The sequence below is a fragment of the Rhodnius prolixus genome, unplaced genomic scaffold (genome assembly GCF_049639745.1).
Source record: "Rhodnius prolixus isolate KJV_2025 unplaced genomic scaffold, Rpr scaffold_9, whole genome shotgun sequence".
NCBI classification, from domain to species: Eukaryota; Metazoa; Arthropoda; class Insecta; order Hemiptera; family Reduviidae; genus Rhodnius; species Rhodnius prolixus.
In genome coordinates, this window is record NW_027411604.1 from 21,864,132 (window position 1) to 21,888,585 (window position 24,454).

The 24,454-nt window shown below is 35.6% G+C and overlaps 1 protein-coding gene across 8 annotated transcripts in view; it reads right to left on the minus strand.

Annotated features, from left to right (window-relative positions):
• LOC141454032 (uncharacterized) overlaps positions 1–24,454 on the minus strand; it is a 403,048-nt gene that overhangs the window by 121,680 nt on the left and 256,914 nt on the right. The window contains exon 1 of one of the 8 annotated variants that reach the window (XM_074127811.1): positions 21,488–21,610. The exons of 5 other annotated variants lie outside the window; for them this stretch is intronic. Coding sequence is in view for 2 of the 3 variants with exons in the window: in XM_074127807.1 (XP_073983908.1) it covers positions 22–51 (30 nt within the window). In the remaining variant the exon portion in view is untranslated. Of the gene's footprint in view, positions 1–21; positions 266–20,015; positions 20,043–21,487; positions 21,611–24,454 lie in introns of those variants that run through there. 2 more of the 8 variants (XM_074127809.1, XM_074127807.1) reach the window with 2 other exon arrangements.

The following is a 24,454-nucleotide window of genomic DNA, read 5'->3' on the forward strand; positions in this document are numbered from 1 at the left end:
AACATATTTGGCACTACATACCCTGCTAGCCTTCGATACATTAGTGCCCATTCCATGTGTGGTTGAGTTGATGAAATGTCAGAGAGCCATTTAGAATGAAAAAGGTTATTTCTTTTTTAGAAGTCAAGAAATAGTAAAACAATTATTTGAAAAAAAAATAAATAAAGAAAACGTAAAAAAAATTAATGTACGTGAAAATTTAACAACGTTTCGTCAGAAACTTCGGAACTGCACACCACGAGAAGACCGAGCTCATACTGAAGGGCGATTTGGGTAGGCCGGAGTTTCAGCGCACGCTACTATAAAATCCTTTCTCTGCTCCCCCCACTACTCTTACTACCAATACTAAAACGTACACAGAGAAATATGTATATATACGCACAGCAAACCGCCTCCACCAGTTCACCGCCTCTTTATAGCTCTTAGAGCCTATTTCTCCACTCGATCACACACACATCTCATTGTTAAATGTAAGCAAACCTGCTTCTGGTTGACAACTCCACTAACAGAATGCAGGAAATAAAATCAAAAGTTTTTATTTGATTCTTAATCAATATTAAAAAATAACTAAAACCGACTTCTGCACAATCTAAGTATGAAAATCATTCTAATATTTATCGTTAAATGTTTCAGATTTATACAGCATTAAGTAGATGGTAGGTTTTCTTAAAGTCTGCAAGCTGGTTTTAGCTCGGTGGCCCGGAAACTTAGGAAGCCGAAGAGCAGTGAAGTGGAAGACTTCATTCCTTCTACTAGTTAGAGATAAGCAGAATGAACTTCTTTGCTTTTATCTAAAAAAAAAAAAGGGACGATAAGTGCCCTAATTCCCCTCTCCCAAAATAAAAGTTATTAAAGTGAAAGAAATGCAAAGTTCGGTGGAAAAATCTAAATTAAAACGATAAAAATTTCAAGATGGATAAGCGCATTTAAATGAATTTTTACTTTTTCTTACTCTAATACGAGGGTCGTTTGAAAAGTCCGTGCAAAAATAAAAACTACTTAATTTTTTGGGGTAAACCTTCTTTATTTTTCAACATAATCTCCTTTTAGGCTTATACACTTCGTCCAACGCTGCTCTAGTTTGTTGATCCCTTCCGAATAATAGGATTTGTCCAAGTCTGAAAAATAGCCATTCGTTTCTGCAATCACCTCCTCGTTTGAATAAAATCTTTTTCCCGCCAGCCATTTCTTCATATTGGGGAACAAATAGTAGTCCGAGGGAGCCAAGTCTGGAGAATAGGGGGGATGTGAAACGAGTTGGAACCCTATTTCCATTAATTTTGCGACCACAACTGCTGAGGTGTGAGCTGGTGCGTTGTCGTGATGGAAAAGGACTTTTTTCTGGGCCAATCGTGGGCGTTTTTCTTGCAGCTCGGTTTTCAAACGGTCCAATAACGATGAATAATATGCACCTGTAATAGTTTTACCCTTTTCCAGATAGTCGATGAGGATTATTCCTTGCGAATCCCAAAAGACAGTCGCCATAATCTTTCCGGCCGAAGAAACGGTCTTCGCCTTTTTTGGCGCAGATTCCCCCTTGGTAACCCATTGTTTAGATTGTTCTTTGGTCTCAGGAGTGTAGTGATGTATCCATGTTTCATCCACAGTGACGAAACGACGCTTAAAGTCCTGCGGATTCTTCTGGAACAGCTGCAAACCGTCCTTGCAACACTTCACACGATTTCGTTTTTGGTCAAGCGTGAGCAATCGCGGCACCCATCTTGCGGATAGCTTTGTCATGTCCAAATGTTGATGCAAAATATTATGTACCTGTTCATTCGAGATGCCCACAGCACTAGCAATCTCACGCACCTTCACTCTTCTGTCATCCATCACCATATCATGGATTTTATCAATGATTTCTGGAGTAGAAACCTCAACAGGGCGTCCAGAACGTTCAGCGTCACTTGTGCCCATATGGCTACTCCGAAAATTTTGAAACCACTTATAAACTGTTCTAATCGAAGGTGCAGAGTCACCATAATGTTTATCAAGCTTCTCTTTAGTCTCCTGAGGCGTTTTGCCTTTCATAAAGTAGTGTTTAATCAACACACGAAATTCTTTTTCGTCCATTTTTTGAAAATCACTCGACTTCCTCTATTCAAACGAATGCCAAACACAAAGAAATAGACCGATCTGGCTGAAACTTGGTGTGTGTTCTTCCAAGAGATGCTACTAACTAAACATAACCTCGATACGCGCCAGTGGTGCTATCTCTCGACCCTCGTAGTTAGGAAGAGAATTTATCGTAATCGAATTTGAGATTTCAACGAGGCCCTCCTAAGTGCGAAAAAGGTGATTTTTTTATAAATTGCTGTGTTTGTGTATGTAACCGAAACGCGTTCTTAAACTCAAAATGGAGGTATTTTAAAAATCGGGCGACCAGAATGAAGAACCACTTCGCTGAACCGTTTTTTTTTGTTGTTGGTTTACTTAGGTTTTCTGTTGGGCCTGTACTCTACTCGTACGAGTATATCGCTGATATTCCTACCAATTCTCCTACTTTTCTTCTTGTTTATGCCGATAACATGGCAATCCTCTTTCTTCGTTAAGACCGGTCCTTGCCTATCGCTCCCTTCAATCCCATATACATAGAATCTCTTGAGCCTTGGCTAAAGAAATGGAGAATAAAAATTAATGAAAACGAATTCAATTACATTACATTCTCCCTAAGGCGAACTGTTCTTCCATCCGTTTACCTAAACCTCACTCCTCTTCCCACAACAGATTGTGTTAAGTACCTAGGACTCTTCATAGACAAACGCCTAACCTGAAATCTTTAAACGGAAAGAACTGAACAGACGATTCAAACTTCTCTCTAGACTTCTCGACAAACGATCGAAACTTTCATTAAATAAACAAACGACTTATCTACACTATGATACTGAAACCTGCCTGGACTTACGGAATGGAACTTTGGGGCTCAGCCAAAGCTTCCAATATCTACAGAATCCAATCCTTTCAGTCAAAAACACTCCGACTAATCGCTAATGCTCCTTACTTTGTTTCTAACTCTACCTTGCCCCGAGATCTCCTTGTTTCTTATGTTTCTGAAGCTGCAAGATCCCGTTAAATTAAATTTCATGTTATAATGCTATAAAGTATGTGTTTCAGGCCACTCCAAGTCACCTAAACTGGGTAGAGGAAACAAATTGGCAATTTCTTCAACTTTTTCAAGGCAATTCTAATTGTACAAGTAAAATTCGCCCGATTATCGTCTTGTTTGCCCTTCTACGCTCTTAAGGTACCTCACTTCCATTGCTTAGAGTTCGCTCCTATGACTCCTTGTAAGGACACAAGATTCTGAGGAAAACTGACAATATAGGAAAGAGTACAGTGTTTTTAGTAAACCGCCTTTTCTTATTGTCTGTTCTGAGACCACTCTTTCATCGATGAAACCAGGGCTTAATTATGGAGCTACTACTTAAACCCTGCCGTCGAGGTTGTGGCAAATATCACCCGTAATCGCTGCTATGCACAACCAGATATTTGAAGCTGTGGACATTCATTACAATTTTCCCATTTTAAATGCACTAATCTAACAGCACTTGTAAAGTTCTAAATTCATATTTCTACCACTCTATATTTGCTACAAAATGTAATCATCAAGTTCCCAATTCGTTTTTTTAGCCTTTTTAGCTTTAAAAAGAATTGAGGTCATAGTACATAAATGGTGTCGTATACAAATTTATATGTACAGTTAGTATATGTACATATTTCACTTTGCTCCTTAACTCATAGCCATAAAAATGTACTTTCTTTAAAGCTAATAAAATATTTTAATGATTGATTGATTCAAAACTAAGCTAAGTGTAAAGTTAGCTGACCCAATTCATTAGTGTGTGTAACTAATTGGCCGGAAACTTCTTAAAAATGAACTCTTTGAACTCAGCTTCCAAAGTGGCTGACCAGACCAAGATAAGCACAATTGAAACCCATTAAAATTTAATTTTTTAGTAACAAGTTAATGGCTGTAAGAGACAGTGCAGTGACTGCTTACAGCAGATTTTATTTTTGTACGATTAAATGAGTCTTTTGGAGGGGGGAGGAACTACCAAACAACAGCAAAAACATCATTTATATATATAAGGGAAGATAAGAATAACCAGAACATAATGTACATGTGATACATGAAATTGTAGAAGCAGATTGTTGGATAAAAGTGTAACAATTAGAGCGCTACCAAAAACAGCAACAATATCAGGTCAACGTTCTGGAAGATACGGTCTACTAAGAAATGCGAAGCTATTCTTCTACAATGTATTAAACGAACGAAGAGAAAGGAAATGTAAATGCTGTGAGTTTGTTACTGTCCGTGAATATAGTAGTAATATTTCAACATTTTTTAATACATAAATCAAAATCAAAACAAAGAAATTATAATAAAGAAGTAAAAAAGAGACAACAAAAGAATTCACTCAGTGAACATCAATAAAATTTAAATGAAACAATAAATATAATATTACTAAATAAGATCAGCAACAGAACAATATTCGTGATTTGATTAGACATACCCGTGCAGCTTGGCATTACGCTAGCCTCAATAATATCCCGTTTTATATTTAATTTGAAACTAATAATAATAATACTTGGTAATAAGAAAGGTAGGTAACGGATTAGCTATGCGGTTTGCTTATTGGATTCCCACGCGGAGGACCCGGGTTCAAATCCAGCTGCTGGCTACTTAGACTTTCTTTTCCTAGTTGCTTCTTACAGTTCTCTGTCCGGTGATGGACAGTGCTAACTGTAATGAGAGAACACTGTAAGGAGGCCGACAGGGCATTGAAAAAAGCTCCGGGCGCCAATGTAGATGTTGAATTTTATAAAGTGTTCTAGAAATTAGATAAAATGGAAGGACGTCATCTCTTCCTTTAACGTTAATACGAGGTCTGCAAATTAAATAATGAGACTGATTTTTTTAATTTTTTTTATTCAAAAAGAATTACAATTCTATATTATCACTTTCAAAATAACTTCCTTCTGAAGCCAAACAGCGCTGGAAACGTTTCTTCCACTCCTCATAGCAGTGCTCAAACTCCGATACCGGAATAGCCTTCAGCTGGTCGGTTACAGCCGTTTGAATGTTTTCGATTGTCCCAAAATGAGTTCCCTTAAGGTGATTTTTCAACTTTGGGAAGAGAAAAAAGTCACAAGGACTCAAGTCAGGCGAATAAGGAGGCTGAGGAGCCACAGGAATGTTTTTTACTGGCCAAAAACTCGTTTATTGAAATTGCTGTGTGACAAGGAGCATTATCGTGATGCTCCACCCACTTGTTCTTGATGTTTGGTCTCACACGAATGACCCTTTTACGAAGTTTTTCAAGAACCTCTTGGTAAAAGTGTTGATTGACCGTTTGACCTTGAGGTAGAAACTCTTTGTGGACGATTCCGCAGAAGGAAGTTATTCTGAAGGTGACAATATAGAATTGTAATTCTTTTTGAATAACAAAATTTAAAAAAATCAGTCTTACTTAATTTACAGACCTCGAATTTTGAATTTAAAATAAATTTTGTAAATGCCTATCGAAATTATTGTTTCTTGTAAAATAGCTGATCCATTCTGGTATCTTTGTAATAATTAAAAACAAAAGAAGATAAATGGGATATATGAGAATGATTGGCTATGCAGGATATGGCGACCTAGAAATGCTGTTCTAGCGTAGGAAGAAATGCGTTCCTGAAAGTAACAATTCGTTACGTTTTGTTTAGAAGATAAAGAGAAGGGAGCTCGCACGCCCCCTTGCTCGCGTAGACACAAATGTAACTTTCTTGATACAATGGAAGGGAATTTACGAATTATATGAAAAGAATTGAAGTAAAAAAGGAAAAGATTGCAGATGGTTTAGTGAATAACGGAGGAGTTGGCCTAGTTTTCCCGCTGAAGAAGAAAACGCTTAGACGGAGACCTACCACTTCTCTAGCTCCCAAACTATACCACTTTTCAAATAAGTGTCAAGCGAAGCACAGGAAGACAAACCTTTTGCTTGCCACCAAAGTGTCATCTAGAAGGCCTCGCCCACTGCCACCGCACTCTGTATCTGCTTCCGTTTTTCCTTCCCTTTCCTTCATGCTTCCCATATCAACCACCACTTTCTCCTTCTTCCTCTTTTACCAACTTTTTCACCATTTCTAATTTATATTCTTAATAAACTTTCTCCAGACAACTTTTTCATTTAACAAAATTCTTTTCTTTTTCGCATAAATAAAGGAACTATTATTGTACTAAATTTAGTGATTTTAATAAATTAATTCTCAATCGATAATGATTGAAAAATCTCCAATCACTGTTTTATGCACTACTTCTACGTGTACATAATTAGTAAGTATTGATTCTTTTTGCCATTGACTTTAACATATTCGTCACATTTTATTGTTGTCCTGACCATTCTCGGACTTACATACATTATCAGAGGTAGATTACTGGACTTATCACCTTCATTTATCGTCTTTGTCAAACCAACATCTGCTACGCGCAAAAGAAGTATAACTTTCGAGATATTAAATAAAAACGTTCTCCTCTAAAATTTTATACGAAGCAGATTTTTGAAAATTAATTTAAATTAAAGTTATAGGGTGAAGGGACCAGTAATTGACTGGGCACCAGTAATTGACATACCAGATATAAACTGGTATTATAAGGGATATGAGCCGTTTTTAGTGGTGATTCTTTCAATTTCGTTATTGAGAAGCCTTTAGGCAGCAGTTCCAGAAAAATATTAATTATTGGAAGGTTCCTTGGTATCAGTGGAAGGTTATTTGTGTTAAAAGTTCAAAATCAAGGAAAAATCAAGCCGTTGCTAAGGAGGATTGATAAGAAAATAATTTTTCTTTTTTCTTATTTCTCGTTTATTTGTTCATATATTCGTGTGGTTATCAATGTTCTGTTATAATTAGATTTCATTTATGTAGTTTTTTTTTTAATTATAAGAAGCATTGAGGATTAAAATGGGGCTGTCAATCACTGGTCCTTGAAACAGCAATTTGCCCAGTAATTGATATGTGTGTCAATTACTGGACCTACAGCTTTTTTGTTTGAGACCAGTGATTGACTTCCTGGGAAAATGATAAGATAGGTTGATAAATTTTATTATAATTAAAAATTCAATACATTGTAAAATAAAATCATTGATAAAAATCGGCAACATAAAATAAATAGTAAAACTTCCAACAAAATATGTTTAAATTAATGAATTAGCAAATGTACGCCTTATTTCAAGAGGGCATGCAGAATGATTATTCTGTAGAGATCAACAATGGTGTGAACAACAAACTGGAATAATCGTGATCGCCGAACAGCTTCTGAGGCCTACGTGATTGATAAAAACGACGCCCACTTATCGGAGTTGGAAACTGATTGTAATTAATTATGAATAAGACTAATTTTTGTTATAAATCCAATTGAAAAAGTGATTTAGGTGATATAAGTGATTTATTTAGATTTAAAAGTGGTTTTGAATGCATACCTTATGTCGTTTCATGAATATATTTGTATGTCAATTACTGGTCCCACCCCATGTCAAACACTGGTTCCACCGAAAATTCGGTATGTCAATTACTGGGTCACTGACATACTTCCAAAAAAAATCATTTTTGGTTGACAAAAAGATCGAATTTACTGCTTTTAAAATATTAATAAAATAAAATACATCCTACTGGAGCGGTACAATTTTACAATCTACACCTGGAGCCAAAATAACGGAAGTTATTCTATCTTAATCTCGATTTTTTTCTTAAGCAGTCAATTACTGGTCCCTTCACCCTATGTGTTAAACGTTATTTTATTTTATTTTTAGTTATTCAAATGTAATTATTTATTTATCTATTTATTTTTTTTCCGGCGCATCGACAGCGTGGCCATTAGCGCCGTGATTTATTTATTATAACTAAATTAATTTGTGCGCATAGATTATAAATTGTCAATTACTGGCAAATTGCAGAGGTATCATTAAAAAAAACATGTATAGTTTGCATTAATATTTTATCAAAATCTGCCTATTACACTACAACCTTTTATTTCGTGGTTTCCTTAATTTTGGGTACAAAAGCCAATCCCGCCAATCGTACCCTGGATTGTGATCGAGTAGTTCATCGATTTTTGATAGCATTCCCATCGTTGTATTTGTGTTGAACGTGGATTTAGTGCTGTGGCAACGCTGTTAACTAGAAAAAGGAATCGTTTGCATGTTACCGAACGCGATTTTTAAGTAAATTCGAGCCTGATATTAACAATCTTGTTAAAAATCATCAGATTCATCCCTCAGATTAGTTTTAAAATTTAAATTGAAATGTTTCTTTTAATTTTAATAAAAGTTTTTCTAAATATTATTTATTAAGTTGCTCCTCATTAAAACAGACTCATTTAAAATGTAAATTCAAACTCAGAAACAGGTTAAGACTCATATGGGACGTTATAATTAAATTAAAGTAATGATTGCAATTGTGATTTATAAGATTTGGTGAAGTTAAAAATTTTTTGGGCGCTAGAAAAATAATTGATTCTTAAAGTGGGCGGTAGACGAAATAAGTTTGAGAACCTCTGCATTGGAGTTAAACAAAATGGCTTCTGAAATAAATGATTTATTATTCAATGGCCAAACAATTTTGAAGTTTAATGGTGGTAATCTTTATTATTTGGGAAATTTATTTTAAATATAAAAAGCTATAAATATAAAGTGCATCGAACGGCTCATTTAATAACTCCCAGCAAAATTTATTAAAATTGCTTAGTTTTTCTAGACAAGTTAATTAATTAATTAATAGCATTGCTTATGTTTCTGAAAACAGGACATCGAAAGTCTGACACGGCCACAATAATTTCGTCACCCAGTCAGAGAAAGTAAATACTGCATCAATATAAAAAAATAAAATCTAAAATATCGAGAATTGCAAAGCTCCCCATGTATCTCAGTGTACTCTATGGATAAAATCAGGGTATAAAAATTTCATGATGTCTGGCAGCAATACATGGAGGCCCATAAGGAGGTGATGGGAACTGGTCCAGCCAAATGCAGACTCCGTTTATATAGTGAAAGCACGCATACAATCGATGCATCCAACTGTAAAAAAAAATATCTTCTTCACTGGTTAAAGAGTTCTTAAGTTCTCTTTTAGGAATATCACCAATTTTCTACAGGTTCCTTTAGTTAGAGTCGAGACCGGTACTTTGGCCAATTTTATATTATTATATCCTGGCAAAGAATAATTCCATTTTTATCCAAGGAGAGTTTGAATAATAAAACCAGGTCGACATAAAAAATATTTTATGGTTTTAGTTGTAAAATAATAAGATATTTATATCCAGTATAAAACTGTATAAAAAACAAAACGTAAATCAGTTTAAAGAAATTAAATGTTTTACCAATTATTTTCCGGCATTTTCTTTTTACTAAAGATGAAGTTATTCCCATATTAAATCGTATTTTGGGCACTTCCAAATTTTTTCTTAAAATCTTTGGTGATTTGGAGTAAACGGCAATTTTTTTCAGGAGAGGTTCAACGTTCTACTACTACTAAGGTGCCGTGAACGGAAACGGATACCTTATTAACATTTTTTATATGGTAAAAAAAACGAAGTGGCAGATTTATTGGCCCGGGAAGGCTCTGCGGGACACTTCGTTGGCCCGGAGCCCTATTTTGGGGTCTCCAAGTGTCTTAAGACTTCGGCCATTAAACTATGGGTGCAGACTAGGACTCAGGAGTGGTGGCTGGCCACCACAGGGCAGAGACAGGCCAGAAGGAGTTCATTAAGGGCTATTCGCCAAAGCTGACTGCAGATTTAATCCGTCAAGGCCGTGGGGCTATAAGGATAATTGTAGGCCTATTGACCATGTGGGCCTGGCAGATGATAGCCTTTGTAGGTTCTGTCAGGAAGAGGAGGAAACGGCACTGTATGTGTTGTGTCAGTGTGAGAGGGGCTTGTCTCCTGGCTAAGGATGTTACTTCTCGGGGAGGAAAAACCAAGGTCTGTAAGCTTTACCCAAGAGTTGCTTTCCAGAATTAAGAGTCTGATTAAACGGACGGGTCTGGATGGCGAGCTCTAGAGAAGGGGAGCCAAAATAGATCCAAAGGGGTTGCAGTGGCGTAGGCCTTAAGGGCCGCCTTATTAGAATCTTAATCTTAACATTTTTTCTAACCGCTCCGCAGGAATCGTACTGGGGCTCCTCCCGCTTTCAAATCTACGCTTCATAACCACTACACTTTTGTGATAATGAACAGTTATACAAATTTTTAATCTCAATTTGAATTTAAGAGTCAGATGACTAGAAAACTCGTAACTGCATAGTGGTTTTTAAGAAGGGGATTCTGTGTTGAGGAACTGTGAATGGAATAGAATATTGTTTTAAGTTAGCGTCTTTCGGCCATCTCATTAAATTGTCGAACCATTTCATAAATCTTTTTTTGCTCCTTTAGTATTCACCATAGTTCTAGGACAACTACCATGTTTCTAATCAGAGAACTAGAGATATATTCTCTCTAGAAGAACAGCAACCCTCTCCTCAGAACAACAAAAAAAATACCTCGAGGATGAACAACCCCGCTAGGGGGTTGTCAGTTGCATGTAGGCACAATGGGTAGTAACGACCCTATGGGGTTACCGCCAGTAGACCATGCACTCTCACCAGAACAATGCACGCATACTTCTTTGCCAGGCAAGCTTTAAGGCAGCCGTAGAGGCTTAAAGGAGGCGGCCTAGGCACTACAATAAGGGACTGGTGGGCCAAACCCTCACATCCCCGAAAATTTAAAGATTAAAGGTAACTAAGGATTCAAGATTGGCGAGGAATCGGTCAAATAAAAAACAAACTCGGTTTTTTTTTTGCCAACGTTTCGACCAATATATTGTCTTCTTCAGGGCCTGGAAACTAAGTTCTGTAACTCTCCAGTTCTGGTTCTTAGTTTCTGTAACTCTCAACCAACCCGCATAGCCACGTAAGTTTCAATAATTATAATGAATTTATTGTATTTTACTGTTTATTTTTGTATTACTGATTTTTACTGATTTTCTATGTTACTGACTCTGTAAATTGTTTTGTATTTGTAATATCCAGGCCCTGAAGAAGACAATCTATTTGTCGAAACGTTGGCAAAAAAGACGATTTTGTTTTTTATTTGACTGATTCCTCGCCAATCTTGAATCCTTAGTTTAACAATTTACGGTCACGAAACCTATATATTCATTAAAGGTAACCGAAGAACCTCTACAACAGGGGTGGTCAATCCAAATGATCCTGTGCGCCACTTTGGTAATTCATTATTAGCCCGCGGGCCGCTTATAAAACAATAAGTGGGTTGGCTACCCGTGCTCTACACTACAGGATAGATGAAGAAATCGACCAAGAGAAGAAGAAGTAGAAGGTTAAACAATCTATGTGACCAAGCTTTGTATTAATTACCAACAAACCAGATGTCAGAGTTTCAAGATATTACAGGATGAGCAACTTACCTAAACAATCAGGATGGAAGACGCGCCAATCTTTGATGTTAACAATGTAAAAAATATTATAATTTTTAATAAGCATAAGTCTTGAAGAAGATAACTATTCCATAGGCCGAAAGGTGGTAAAAAATTGTGTCCGAAATTCACAATAGTCCTTTTTTCTTATGTTAATTTTGTGACCTTAATTCGACCTGACTTTTACTAGCAGTAGATAACTTCAAGCAACCTAACAACTACCTTCAGAGAAGGTTAAACTCTGAGATTTTCCCAAAATGTAACCTTCTCTCCAGATATAAGCTAAAAATCCTATTTAAAATGAAAATGTACATCAAAACGTAAATTTATTCAAAGTAATGTCTCTTTTTCATTCAATATTATGAGAATTGAATCCCTTTTCAAATCACAAAAGCATACTGGGAATAACGCTTGAATAAATAGGACGAAATATCATGTAAAATTCATCAAATCATAGTTAAAACACCTAACCATTTTGAGTATATACCAAAACGTATCTTATTATAAATAAACCACAATTCAGTAAACAAGGGAATGTATTCAAAATCGGGTGGAAATATCATACTTTATCAAGGACAGAGGAAGGTTGAATATGGCAAAGATCGGCTAGTCTCTAACCATCCCTATTTACTAGGGAAATAAGCTTAACGGGGAATGAAATCCTCTTATGTAGGGTAGAATATTTTGGCGAGGGTCGCGTACCCTATAAGTTTATTTTGAGGGGAACACATATCCTCTAGCTAGGGCTTCTATAGAAATTGCAACCCAATGGCGACAGTTTAAGCGTCAAAATCCACAAATATATGTAAATAAAAGTTTAGCTTAAATTTAATAAAAAAAATATTTTTTTCAAAAAAACTATACTTTAACGTGTCTTGCCGATTTCAGTCTATTATTAATTTTTGGCTAGCTTATGACTTAGAGTTTAAGTCATTTTTAGAGCGTATGCTGCCATAATTAAAAATTGTACATTGATTTTTAGTACACATTCAATCTCATAAAAAGTACGCAAGCATATTACTTAGTAACTGGTTAAAAACAGTGAGTTAACCTCACAGGTTAACTGTTAACTGCTTCCAAGTAGATTATATTTCATGTATTTGTACTATTTAAGGAATTGTTCCGAATTGAACAACCGCTATGAACAAATATGCAACTAACCCTGTACAAACTACTATTAAAAGATCAATATGGACGCGTGGAGCCGAAATATGGGATCCCTCGGAACCATCTAACATCCAGAGAATCCAATACTTCCCATCTAAAGTGCTTGTACCATATTGTCACTTCTCCCAGCTGTGCCTCCAATTTAATTCTCTACTAACCTCATATCCTCTTTTGTTAGCACCCTCGTCCTTTCTCGTGTCCTGAATTTTTCACAATAACCTTGCAACCCATCCCAATCTCACTGCTTGTACTGCTATCTGTATCATTTACGCCGTTCAAACAGATAGAGCCTTGCAACTAATATCATACAAGAGTTCAGCACTGACTGGTTGTTCTTAATATGTTTCTCTGATTGTGGCACTGAAAAGTTTCCATTTGTGACTTACTAATCACATTTTATATAACAATAAAATGTGTAACTACAATTAAAACGAGTCAACATCTACGATCTTGGGGCTTAGAGACTTCTCAGAGCACTACCAGCCATCGGACAGAGTTCTCTCACTGTAGACAACACTGTTTCCATCACAATGAACTGTGTTCCAACGAAAAGAAAATTTGAACCCAAATCCTAACGACCGACAGCTGTGCTGCGTAAAGCCTTCTCTTTCGATTGCAGCGTCTCATATTTGTAGAGAAATCTGTCCTGACCGGAACCGTCGTTTGTGTAAGAGGTGTTAGTTTCGTTTTGCAGAAAACTACTCATATAGTAGAGCAACGAATTGTCGTGAAATTTCACATGAAACTTGGGAAAACCGCTACTGAAACTTATCTTTTATTAAAAGAAGTTTATGGCGATGAATGTTAATCACGTCCGCGAGTTTTTGAGTGGTTCAAGCGTTTCAAAGATGGCCGAGAAGACGGAGATGATGACCCCTTCCACGTCCAAATCGGATGAAAATATCGATTATAATTAATCAACATTACTACCATGAGGTGCTTTCTCAACTCCGTGAAAGAGTAAGGAAAAAACGACCCAATTTGTGGAAGAACAAGTCACTGGTTCTCCATCAAGACAACGCGCTGGCTCACACTGCGCATTCTCTGTCAAGACGTTTCTAGCCAAGTACAACATCCCGGTTTTAGGCCATCCGCCTTATTTGCCTGACCTGGCCCCATGTGACTTTTATCTGTTCCCCAAAGTCTAAATCTGCATTAAAAGAAATACGATTTCAGTCTGTTGAAGCTGTGAAAGAAAAAGCAGCACGCGTCATGCAGGAGCTCACCGAAAAAGACTTCCAGCACTGTTTCGAACAATGGTAAATCCGCAAGGAGCGTTGTAGGGATAGGGGAGGGGTGTATATTGAAGGTGATAATAACTAAATATGTTTAAATTTAAAATAAAATGTTTTATAGCAATTGTCTCGTTATTTAATAGCCACACCTCGTATAACATGTATGTATCCAAACAAAGTATGAAATCCAGTTATTTGTATCAAATGCCTAGTTACTTTATGAAATTCAACAAATTGCAGACAATGCAACAAAGTGCACACAAAGATAGATACTGCGTCTATAATTCGATTAAAATTTAACCTAAAGCTATAACTTGGGCTTTAAATGGCTCGATGTCTATAGTGAAAGAGAATAGTCAAAATACTTGCCCCAAACATTTGAATTGCCTAAAATAAAAACTCCTTAATTATTTTTTTTGTTTTAAATATTTGAAATTTAGAAAAATGGAAAAGCCAATGGTAAAAGTGAAATGGAGAATTATTAGCGGGCATGAAAGGGAAAGGCATCCAGATTGAGTGAAGGGTGTTGCCAGGGACACGCCATTATAGGGGGAGGTTATGTTACTCTCTCCCTGTTTTCCTTATAACCTGACACAGACGCAGCACGTACAAACCTGCCTTGCACCCCTCCGGTTTTTAGTAATATTGTTACATCCATACCGTGTGAAGGGAGGTATTTTTTTACCCTGACCATACTCTACCTTTCTTAAACCGCACCTATCATGGTTGTAAACATTGTATCATCATCTCACAAAACCATAAAGCACTTCTTTGATTTAACTTGGAGTTCAACAAAAAAAAAGTCTTCATTCTTGAAACATTAAATTTCTCATTAAAACCATAAAATCCATGATCAACCCCAGGAATCGAACCTAGTACCCACAATAAATCTTTACCTCGCCTCTAACCGCTCGGCTATCGAGGCGCCTACAATCTCAATAACTGGCTGTAGGGTAAAGTGTCCAAATTTCGTCCCCCTACTTAAAACAATCGCCAAGTATTGCACATTAATGGCAATTTTAAGAAAGCTACATTGAGGCATCAGTAATCGTTTGGAAACGTCAACTCGGGGTACGGTTCATGTCCAGCCGAGTTTTGAACTGTTATATTTTTAGTCATAATAAGTTGTTATATTTGGTAGTGTTTCAAAATGTATTCCAGTCTTTTAAAGGTTCGTTAAAATATTGATGTTGCTTAGGGCATGTCACATATTGTCTTTATTTTGAAATTCTTGAACGAAACGCCAGTTCATTCATGTGTTGTTTCTATAGTGGTAGCCATCTTTAAAAATTTAATTGTTCCTAATTCCGTCCCCTTAAGTTTGAAAAAGTTGATTATTTGCTTTCGATTTAGATGGCAAAACGTAAGCAATGAAATCCTAAGACTATGGTAGAAGCAGTGAAGACGGGTGAGAAAAAAAGAAATGGGATACAAAACGGTAGCAAAGACATTCCAAGCTCCAAGAGCAACGCTGAAGGATTATGTCCAATCCTCATTAGAGAACCAGAGGATATGGTTAATAGAAATATTGGCCGACCAACAGTTCTGCCCAAAGTCATCGAGCAAATGCTTGCAGAATACTGCCTGACAATAGAAAATCTTCTACGGGTTAACTGTCGGAGACTTGCCTCGTATGGCGTTTCATAAGTTAGCTAAGAAGAACAATTTGCCTCACCTTTTTTCTGCAACAAATCAAAAAGCGGGTTGAAAATGAGTACGGCTATTTCTCAAACAAAAGACATGCCAGTTTTTTCACACTCAAAATTTGTTTGTGAAATTTGTTTAAAGTTCTGACTTTTCATCTTATTTGAGATTTGTGTTTCAATATAGTATTATAAAAACACAATATTCTTTATTACCAATTTTTTAATTTTTTTTACTTGTGGCCGAGGGGACGAAATTAAGATCACTTTTTTTAACCAACTAAAAGTGTACTTTTTTTAAATTATATTTTTTGCGTTTCTTGTGTGAATTCCTTTAAACAATATTATTGCAAAAATCAATAACTGAATCTCCAAGGTAACAACAGAAATTTTGTCGAAGTTATTATTTTTTATTTTACTATAAAATTCAATATACTTAAGGGGGACGAAATTTGGGCACTTTACCCTAATTACAAATAAAAATGTTAAATCACAACAATCAACAATAGAATCTCTTCCTAGGAAAGGCCCAGAAATGATATCACCTTTCAGTATGCCGAGTAAAAAATACAATTCGAGTCAGTGACCTTCAGTAATAACATTGAAATCTATAAATATTAAAGCCGGAAGTACAAAAAAACACAGGGGTAAATGAGAGCCCACAATTTACCAAGTTGAACACTTCAATATGTCTCATGCAAGTACACTATTGATAAAAAAAAGAACGTCGTTCAAATAAATAACCAGCAAAGTAACACTTTGATTAATTCTTTTCAATACATATGTAAATTAGACTAGCAATGAAACTCGATGACATATTTATGAGAACCTCCTCTCTTGAACACTATCAAAACGGTACAGAACAGACACTAATGTAGGAGATTTTATGTACTTCTTGTCTGGAGCATATATCTTTTCTCATTCCTTACTTTTCTTTCATTTGTTGGCATCTCAAATTTACAAACTAAAACGATAATAAATTTGAGACCATTACTTTAAAGTAGAATTTATTTTTAAATCAAGGAAGTGTATAGATAAGAGGGTCGTTTGAAAAGTCCGTGCAAAAATAAAAACTACTTAATTTTTTGGGGTAAACCTTTTTTATTTTTCAACATAGTCTCCTTTTAGGCTTATACACTTCGTGCAACGCTGCTCTAGTTTGTTAATCCCTTCCGAATAATAGGATTTGTCCAAGTCTGAAAAATAGCCATTCGTTTCTGCAATCACCTCCTCGTTTGAAAAAAATCTTTTTCCCGCCAGCCATTTCTTCATATTGGGGAACAAATAGTAGTCCGAGGAAGCCAAGTCTGGAGAATAGGGGGGGTGTGAAAAGAGTTGGAACCCTATTTCCATTAATTTTGCGACCACAACTGCTGAGGTGTGAGCTGGTGCGTTGTCGTGATGGAAAAGAACTTTTTTGTGAGCCAATCGTGGGCGTTTTTCTTGCAGCTCGGTTTTCAAACGGTCCAATAACGATGAATGTGCACCTGTAATAGTTTTACCCTTTTCCAGATAGTCGATGAAGATTATTCCTTGCGAATCCCAAAAGACAGTCGCCATAATCTTTCCGGCCGAAGGAACGGTCTTCGCCTTTTTTGGCGCAGATTCCCCCTTGGTAACCCATTGTTTAGATTGTTCTTTGGTCTCAGGAGTGTAGTGATGTATCCATGTTTCATCCACAGTGACGAAACGACATTTAAAGTCATGCGGATTCTTCTGGAACAGCTGCAAACCGTCCTTGCAACACTTCACACGATTTCGTTTTTGGTCAAGAGTGAGCAATCGCGGCACCCATCTTGCGAATAGCTTTGTCATGTCCAAATGTTGATGCAAAATATTATGTACCCGTTCATTCGAGATGCCCACAGCACTAGCAATCTCACGCACCTTCACTCTTCTGTCATCCATCACCATATCATGGATTTTATCAATGATTTCTGGAGTAGTAACCTCAACAGGGCGTCCAGAGCGTTCAGCGTCACTTGTGCCCATATGGCCACTCCGAAAATTTTGAAACCACTTATAAACTGTTCTAATCGAAGGTGCAGAGTCACCATAATGTTATCAAGCTTCTCTTTAGACTCCTGAGGCGTTTTGCCTTTCATAAAGTAGTGTTTAATCAACACACGAAATTCTTTTTCGTCCATTTTTTGAAAATCACTCGACTTCCTCGATTCAAACGAATGCCAAACACAAAGAAATAGACCGATCTGGCTGAAACTTGGTGTGTGTTCTTCCAAGAGATGCTACTAACTAAACATAACCTCGATACGCGCCAGTGGTGCTATCTCTCTGACTTTGCACGGACTTTTCAAACGACCCTCGTATATACAGGATGATCCATTTAAAACGCACCAATCGCTAATAACTTTTTTGGGAAGAGGAATTTCGAAAAAACCCACGAAGTAAACTATATGTTTTTGTTTGGTCTAGTTTACAAATTTTTCACTCCAGATGCTTTAACTTCATTTTTGGCGGAGTTACGGTCAAAAAACCTGTTTAAGGTTTCATAAGGACCACGTACAATCTTATCACGCAGTTATTAACCACTGATATGAATTGTGGCACTGTTCAAAACGGAAATTGTTTTTTAATATACAGGGTGATCCATTTAAAACGCACCAATCTATAACTTTTTAGAAAAGCGGAAATCCGGAAAACCCCATTAAATTTGGTCTAGCTAACAAAATTTTCCACCCCCGATGCTGTATCTTCATTTTTGGCGGAGTTATGGCCAAAAAAAACTGATCAAAGTTTTATAAGGACCATGGTTTTGACAATGATTATGAAAACTACATAAAAAATTGTGTAAAATGACGTTGACCCCGTTTCAATATCCCTAATATTAGTCGAGATATTTAAGATCAAAGTTACAATTTTATCTATTCGTAATCGGTTTCAATATTAATTTTCCACCAGAAATACACGTTTTGGGAGATCCTCTGACTGTAAAAATGTTATTGGTGACGCAAAGAACAATAATAATAATAATAATTGAAGATTTTAAAGAATGTAGAGTAATGTAATGGTTGTGGGTGAATCAGGATAAATTTGTTTTATCATCAAATAAAAGCAATGCGATCCCGCAAAAATAATATGATTTTTTAACAAGAATAACTGCATACGCAAGATTCGAACTGGGGATCTCCCACTTACAAAGCCACGCTCTTGACCACTAGACCAACACCCGTCCATCCATGGCAACATATTCTTACCGTAATCATAGGTCAAGAAGTCTTGCGTACTGGGTGCATTAAAATGATGTGATGATTGCTTCTATTTGATGATAAAACAAATTTATCCTGATTCACCCACAACCATTACATTGCACTATATGTTTTAAAATCTTACATTATTTTTTTTGTTTTACTTTGCGTCACCAATAACATTTTTTGCAGTCAGAGGACCTCCCAAAACGTGTATTTCTGCTGGAAAATTACTATTGAAAACCAATCACGAATAAGATAAAATTGTAACTTTGATCTTAAATATCTCCACTAATATTAGAGATATCGAAACGAGGTCAACGTCATTTTACACAGTTTTTTTATGTAGTTCTCATAATCATTGTCAAAACCCAGTGGTCCTTATGAAACCACGATCAGTTTTTTTGACCGTAACTCCGCCAAAAATAAAGATAAAGCATCGGAGGTGGAAAATTTGAAAAGTAGACCCAAAAAAAAACATAATTTACTTCTTGGGTTTTTCCAGATTTCCGCTTTCCTAAAAAGTTATTAGCGATTGGTGCGTTTTAAATGGATCACCCTGTACATAATTAACCTTGTCACTTTCCGAGATTAGTTAATAAGTTTTCATAATTACGAAAACTGCTTTTAGTATCTCTCGAATACTTAATTAAGAAAATAGCTTTCAATGTGCGCAAACAAAGACAATCAATCAAAAAAGTAAATTAGGGTACCGTGCCTTGAAATTAGGCTTGAACAAGGTAATTCCAGGCTAAATTCTATTTTAACTCCTTTGATGATGTTCTCCTTGCATATTTATTACTCGCAAGCCTAAGTTAGAATATCGATTTAGCCCTTTATAAAATGGATAATAAACTTAAAGGGAAGCCTTTAGTATATAAATGTTGCTAATATTTCTATAGGACATACTGTACCTGGAATTTATGAAAAACTTAATAATGACCCATTAAAGAAAAGCCTAACCATTCCTCTTAAGAGGTGTCCTTAATCGAATTGCTTAATTATAATTAATCGATAATTTGCACGATTACCTTCTCTCTCTAAGAAAAGATGAAGAGGAAGTAAAACAATCCAAGAAATACTTGAGTAAAAGAGATACTTCACTTCCACTTAAAATAATACCTATCTAATTGCTCCAAGTTTTTTAAGAGATGTGCAAACAAACTAACTGACTTTAGCTAAAAATCTCATTTATAGCTAATAGACCAATATATAGAATAATAATATAATGTAATTCAATAAATACATATATGTACTCGTATCTACAAAACATAAATAATACTCAATACTAAGTTAACAGACAGGTACTTACAGTGAAGAGCATATTAAGGAATAACGCTTAGTAGGCTAACACACTAGGTACTCACCTGCAAGCAAAAATATTTAAATCAGAATTAAATGGAATACTTGATTAAAACTGTCCGATAGGACAGTTGTATAAGGGTTGACAGTCAAAAAGTTCAAGAATAAGAGTAACATTGAAAAACACCCAACTTTGACAATTTTTTTCTCTTTTTCCATAAAAGATAAAATTCCCAAATTTTCTTTAAATTATAGGGTAAATCCTCCTTTATGACTGTAATTTTTTGTAACAACCCAGTTCTAATAGATTTCGTGAAAAACGTTGCCGTTTTTTGTAAACAACGTAGCGCCAAAAAGCAAAAAGTGTAAACTAATTTTCATGATGAGATGTCATTCGGTTAGGAATTTATAATACGAGTAGAGGAGAGGAGACACATTTGAACAGTTTTAATTTCTCGCCAAATATTTAAAACATTTATGATTGATAATTTTCTCCATATGTTGTGGTAGACCTGTTGTATAATTGGACAGAGTTTCCCTTCGTTTTCATTGTTCGGTAAAGTCAGAATTGAGGAATGTTTTTATTTTGTAAGGTGGAAGTAAAACTTTCGTTGCATCTTTGGAAGTGTATTGTGAAGATTGTAGTGGACAAGGTGTAAGTATTGTTAGTCCATATTAACATTTGGAATTCATATTTTTAAAACTAGTGTTTACAAAAGTCTATTTGCTTGCAAAAAGTGTTGGATATTATATTTTCTTTTATGGAAGGAGAGGGGGCACATGTCAACATCACAGTTAAAATGTGCCCTACCGACCTGCAAGTTTGTGACTTTTTTTTTGTTTAATCGCAGAGAAGAGGAAAGTGGCCCGAAGCTACATTAAGAAGCGCAACAAACCGAATATTTTTTTCAAACTTCCTAAACCCATCACTTCGAGTGAAACATCCCGAACTGAGTCATTCTTGATTTTTGAACTAGATTTCAGTGGTTTAAAAGAGAAAGTAATGTAGTAATGAGAGAAATAACTGATAGAAGGTAGATTCAGAGTAAAGTAATATCATTTCTTTCTAATTTATATTGTGTTCAAAGCTACCCCACCAGTGGGGCAGATATTAACATTTGGCACAAAATTTTTAAATTAAAAAACTATAGATGTGTACGTAAAGTACCATCTGTTTATTGATATAGATCTCTTAAGAAGACTTGAAAGTTGTAGAAAACAAATTAAAAAGGTTCAATAATACGATTCTGTGCACTCTGTACACAGAAAGTGTAAATTCTGTTCAAATGTGCCCCCTCTCCACTACATAATTTTATAAATTTTAGTTTTGGGTAATTTTGTGAAGCAGAAATACTTTTGGCAAATAAAAGTGTTTTTCTATTTTTTTCGATTAATAATTGTGATTATATTCTTTAAAAGAACTTCATGATTATTAGCTACTATTTCACAACAAATACCAACTTTACAAATAATTTGTCTTACCTTAACATCTACTTTGTAAAAATAAATTTAATATGAAATGGTTACAAAAAAACAAAATAAAAATATGAAATTAATCTTTGCATTATAAGTAAGTAAATAATATAAGGAAGCATATGTAAATTAGCTGGGTATCCTTATAAAGTAACTTGATAATAAATTTTACCAAACTAGAAGTTAACAACTGTTATTTATTGCAAGAACATTTTCACTTAACATATGTCTATATTCAATTTATTGGCTATGAGCGCATATATAATCTGTAATAATAATAATAATAATAAGAAATTGCATTTAAGCATAAAAGGAAGTTCAAAATTCAATATTTTAAAAATGCATTTCAATTGGCTTAATTCAATATTTTTCATACCTATATTTACTTCCTTTTTGTAGCAGTTAGAAGACGTTAAATATTCAGAAATGTTGTTTTTCAAACACAAAATGGACAACTTAATTATTTTATTATTATTATTTATGATTCAACAAGAGTATAAAAAAAAGAACTTCTTAATTCTTTGAGAACATATTTTACTCTATGTTATATATTTATCATTATTATTTTTTATTTTTTTGAAATATATCGTAATTACACACTGAAGAAGAAGTTGAAGAAATATTTATTGTAATAAATATGAACATAAAATAAATATAGAAGTATAAATGTAAGTATAATACATTTCAACCTTCTTAACTAAGTGAAGTAAGAGAAAAGTTAGGTGAGGAGGATTCATTGCAAAAATATGAGAAGTTGAATTAGATTGGAGACCCTTTCCACAAGTATTAAATATTAAATTTTTTCCCCAATTGTTTCAAAATAATTCAAAAGAGTAACTCTTTAATCACATCTTTCAGGCACTGGAAGTCATTTTCAGGGGAGTCTCAGAGAATTAAACAAATCCATTCAATGAAGTAGTTGATTCCTACCAAGGGATTTTGGGTGGCTAGGATTATGGTGGGACTGAATTGAAATATAAACCGTTTACACACTGAAGAAGAAGTTGAAGAAATATTTATTATAATACATTTCAACCTTCTTAACTAAGTGAAATAAGAGAAAAGTTAGGTGAGGAGGATTGGAATGCAGGGAAAAAAGGAGAGGAAAAACCTGCAGCTAGTGTAGAGGGTTAGAGTAGGATATGTTTTAGTCTTCTGTGTCTGTATGTTGTAGAAGGATCGTAGGAGGCTATGTGGCGGCATAGTGGATTGGGATGGCAGTCTAGGATGGAAAGGAGTTTCAGCAGACGATTTTGGAAATAGGAGTGTACAGGGGGATAATGGACGCAGTCTCGTGGAGTGAGTCAATTCTGGTGCGTCGTGGAGAGTCTGTTGCGAGTCTCAGAAATTTGTTTTGCGTTGCCCTGGAGTTTCTTGATGTTGCTACTACAAGTCCAGGCTCCAGGCGGAGCAGGCGTAGAGCAACATCGGCCTAATGACTACTTTGTAGAGGAGGAGTTTGTTAGACACAGTCATTTTTTGGAGTCACGTGAGACCGTTTACACGTTAAAGACATTAATAGCATATTCAAAGAAAGGATTGCAAATAAGAAATAATAAATTTCTGAGGCTTAGAAATGCAATTATTTCACAAAATTTGCCTCAATCGGCCAATACTTCTTCTTACAAAGAGAAAGAGAACGTGAAAAATTTTACAGGAAATTGGGTAGAAACTGAGAAAATTAGAATTAGAAAAAGAATAACAAATTAAGCCTGTCAGCGGTGTGGTATGGTAAAGTTGGTATCACATTGTGTAGTATAAAGTTCGACTGTGACTGCAAAAGGGACTGTTAGGTATTTCTAGCAAGGTATACTAGAAAGAGCACAGGTGTTCTGTTTACATGTGGTGTTGACATTACCAATGTATGTGGAAGTTTGTGTTATATAAAGGTGCATGTGCGTATGTATGGCTAGCTATAGGTGGTAGGAGGATTCAGTGGTTTAAATGGTGGCTGTGATGGTAAGAGGATGATGATGATGAGGAGAAGGAGGAGGAAGCAGAACGAATGATAGAACGATCGGGAGAGAGAGCCGTGTGCGCGCGAATGGTCTGTAGAGCAGAGAGAGAGAACGAGAACAAGAGAGTAAACCGTAGGCTGGTATTGATCTGCTACACCTAGAACAGTGCCGTAGTGGTTGGGACACACAAAGGCCGAACGCAGTCCGATTCTACACTCCCTATACGACCTTGAACCGGCTTCCACCTTCAGACCTAGTATACACGCGATACGATTTACTCCAAGTGGCTAAGGGTCACCGTACTCTATAAGAACAAAACTATAGTATAATTTCACCAGAGAAACTAAAGTATTGCCATTTCTTTACTTAGATCTATTTAGTGGCATTTCCACATGCTGCCCGTTGATTGGAAAGGATGCTGTAAAAGAGAGAACACTGCTCAGTTTTTTCGGACGATCCTGACGACCTAAATATCGATCTTTCCGTTGTAAAGTCAAATTCGATAATTTGGAACGTTCGCGATACTTTTCTCTACTTGGTGCTCGACGTTTCAGATACCATTGGTGCACTACGTCAGAAGCTTCTAGGAAAAGATGACTTAATTTATAAATATTTAAAGATACGTATAAGAGTAAACAAAATGAAATTACTTTAATTGCATCCCTGACCGGTTTCGGACTTAAATCCATCCATAAAGATGACGCATGACAGTCCGAAATCGGTCAGGGATTCAATTAATATGCACGATGCGATTTATTAAATCAAAGATACTAATCCAGAACTGTAGGACCTAACCACCTTTTCAAGTAACAAAAATTGTGCAGAAAAATAAGAATTTAATAAAAATAAAGAAAGAAATATACAGGTTCTTCTGAGGAGCTAATTGGGAAATAATTAATATAAACTCCTGATGAATGAATACCCGAAACGTAGAGCACCAATGTGTTTTTTTAATGAAAGCTTTTTCTGACTATAGCCGAACATAATGTTTCTTGTAATTAATAACCTTACTAATTAT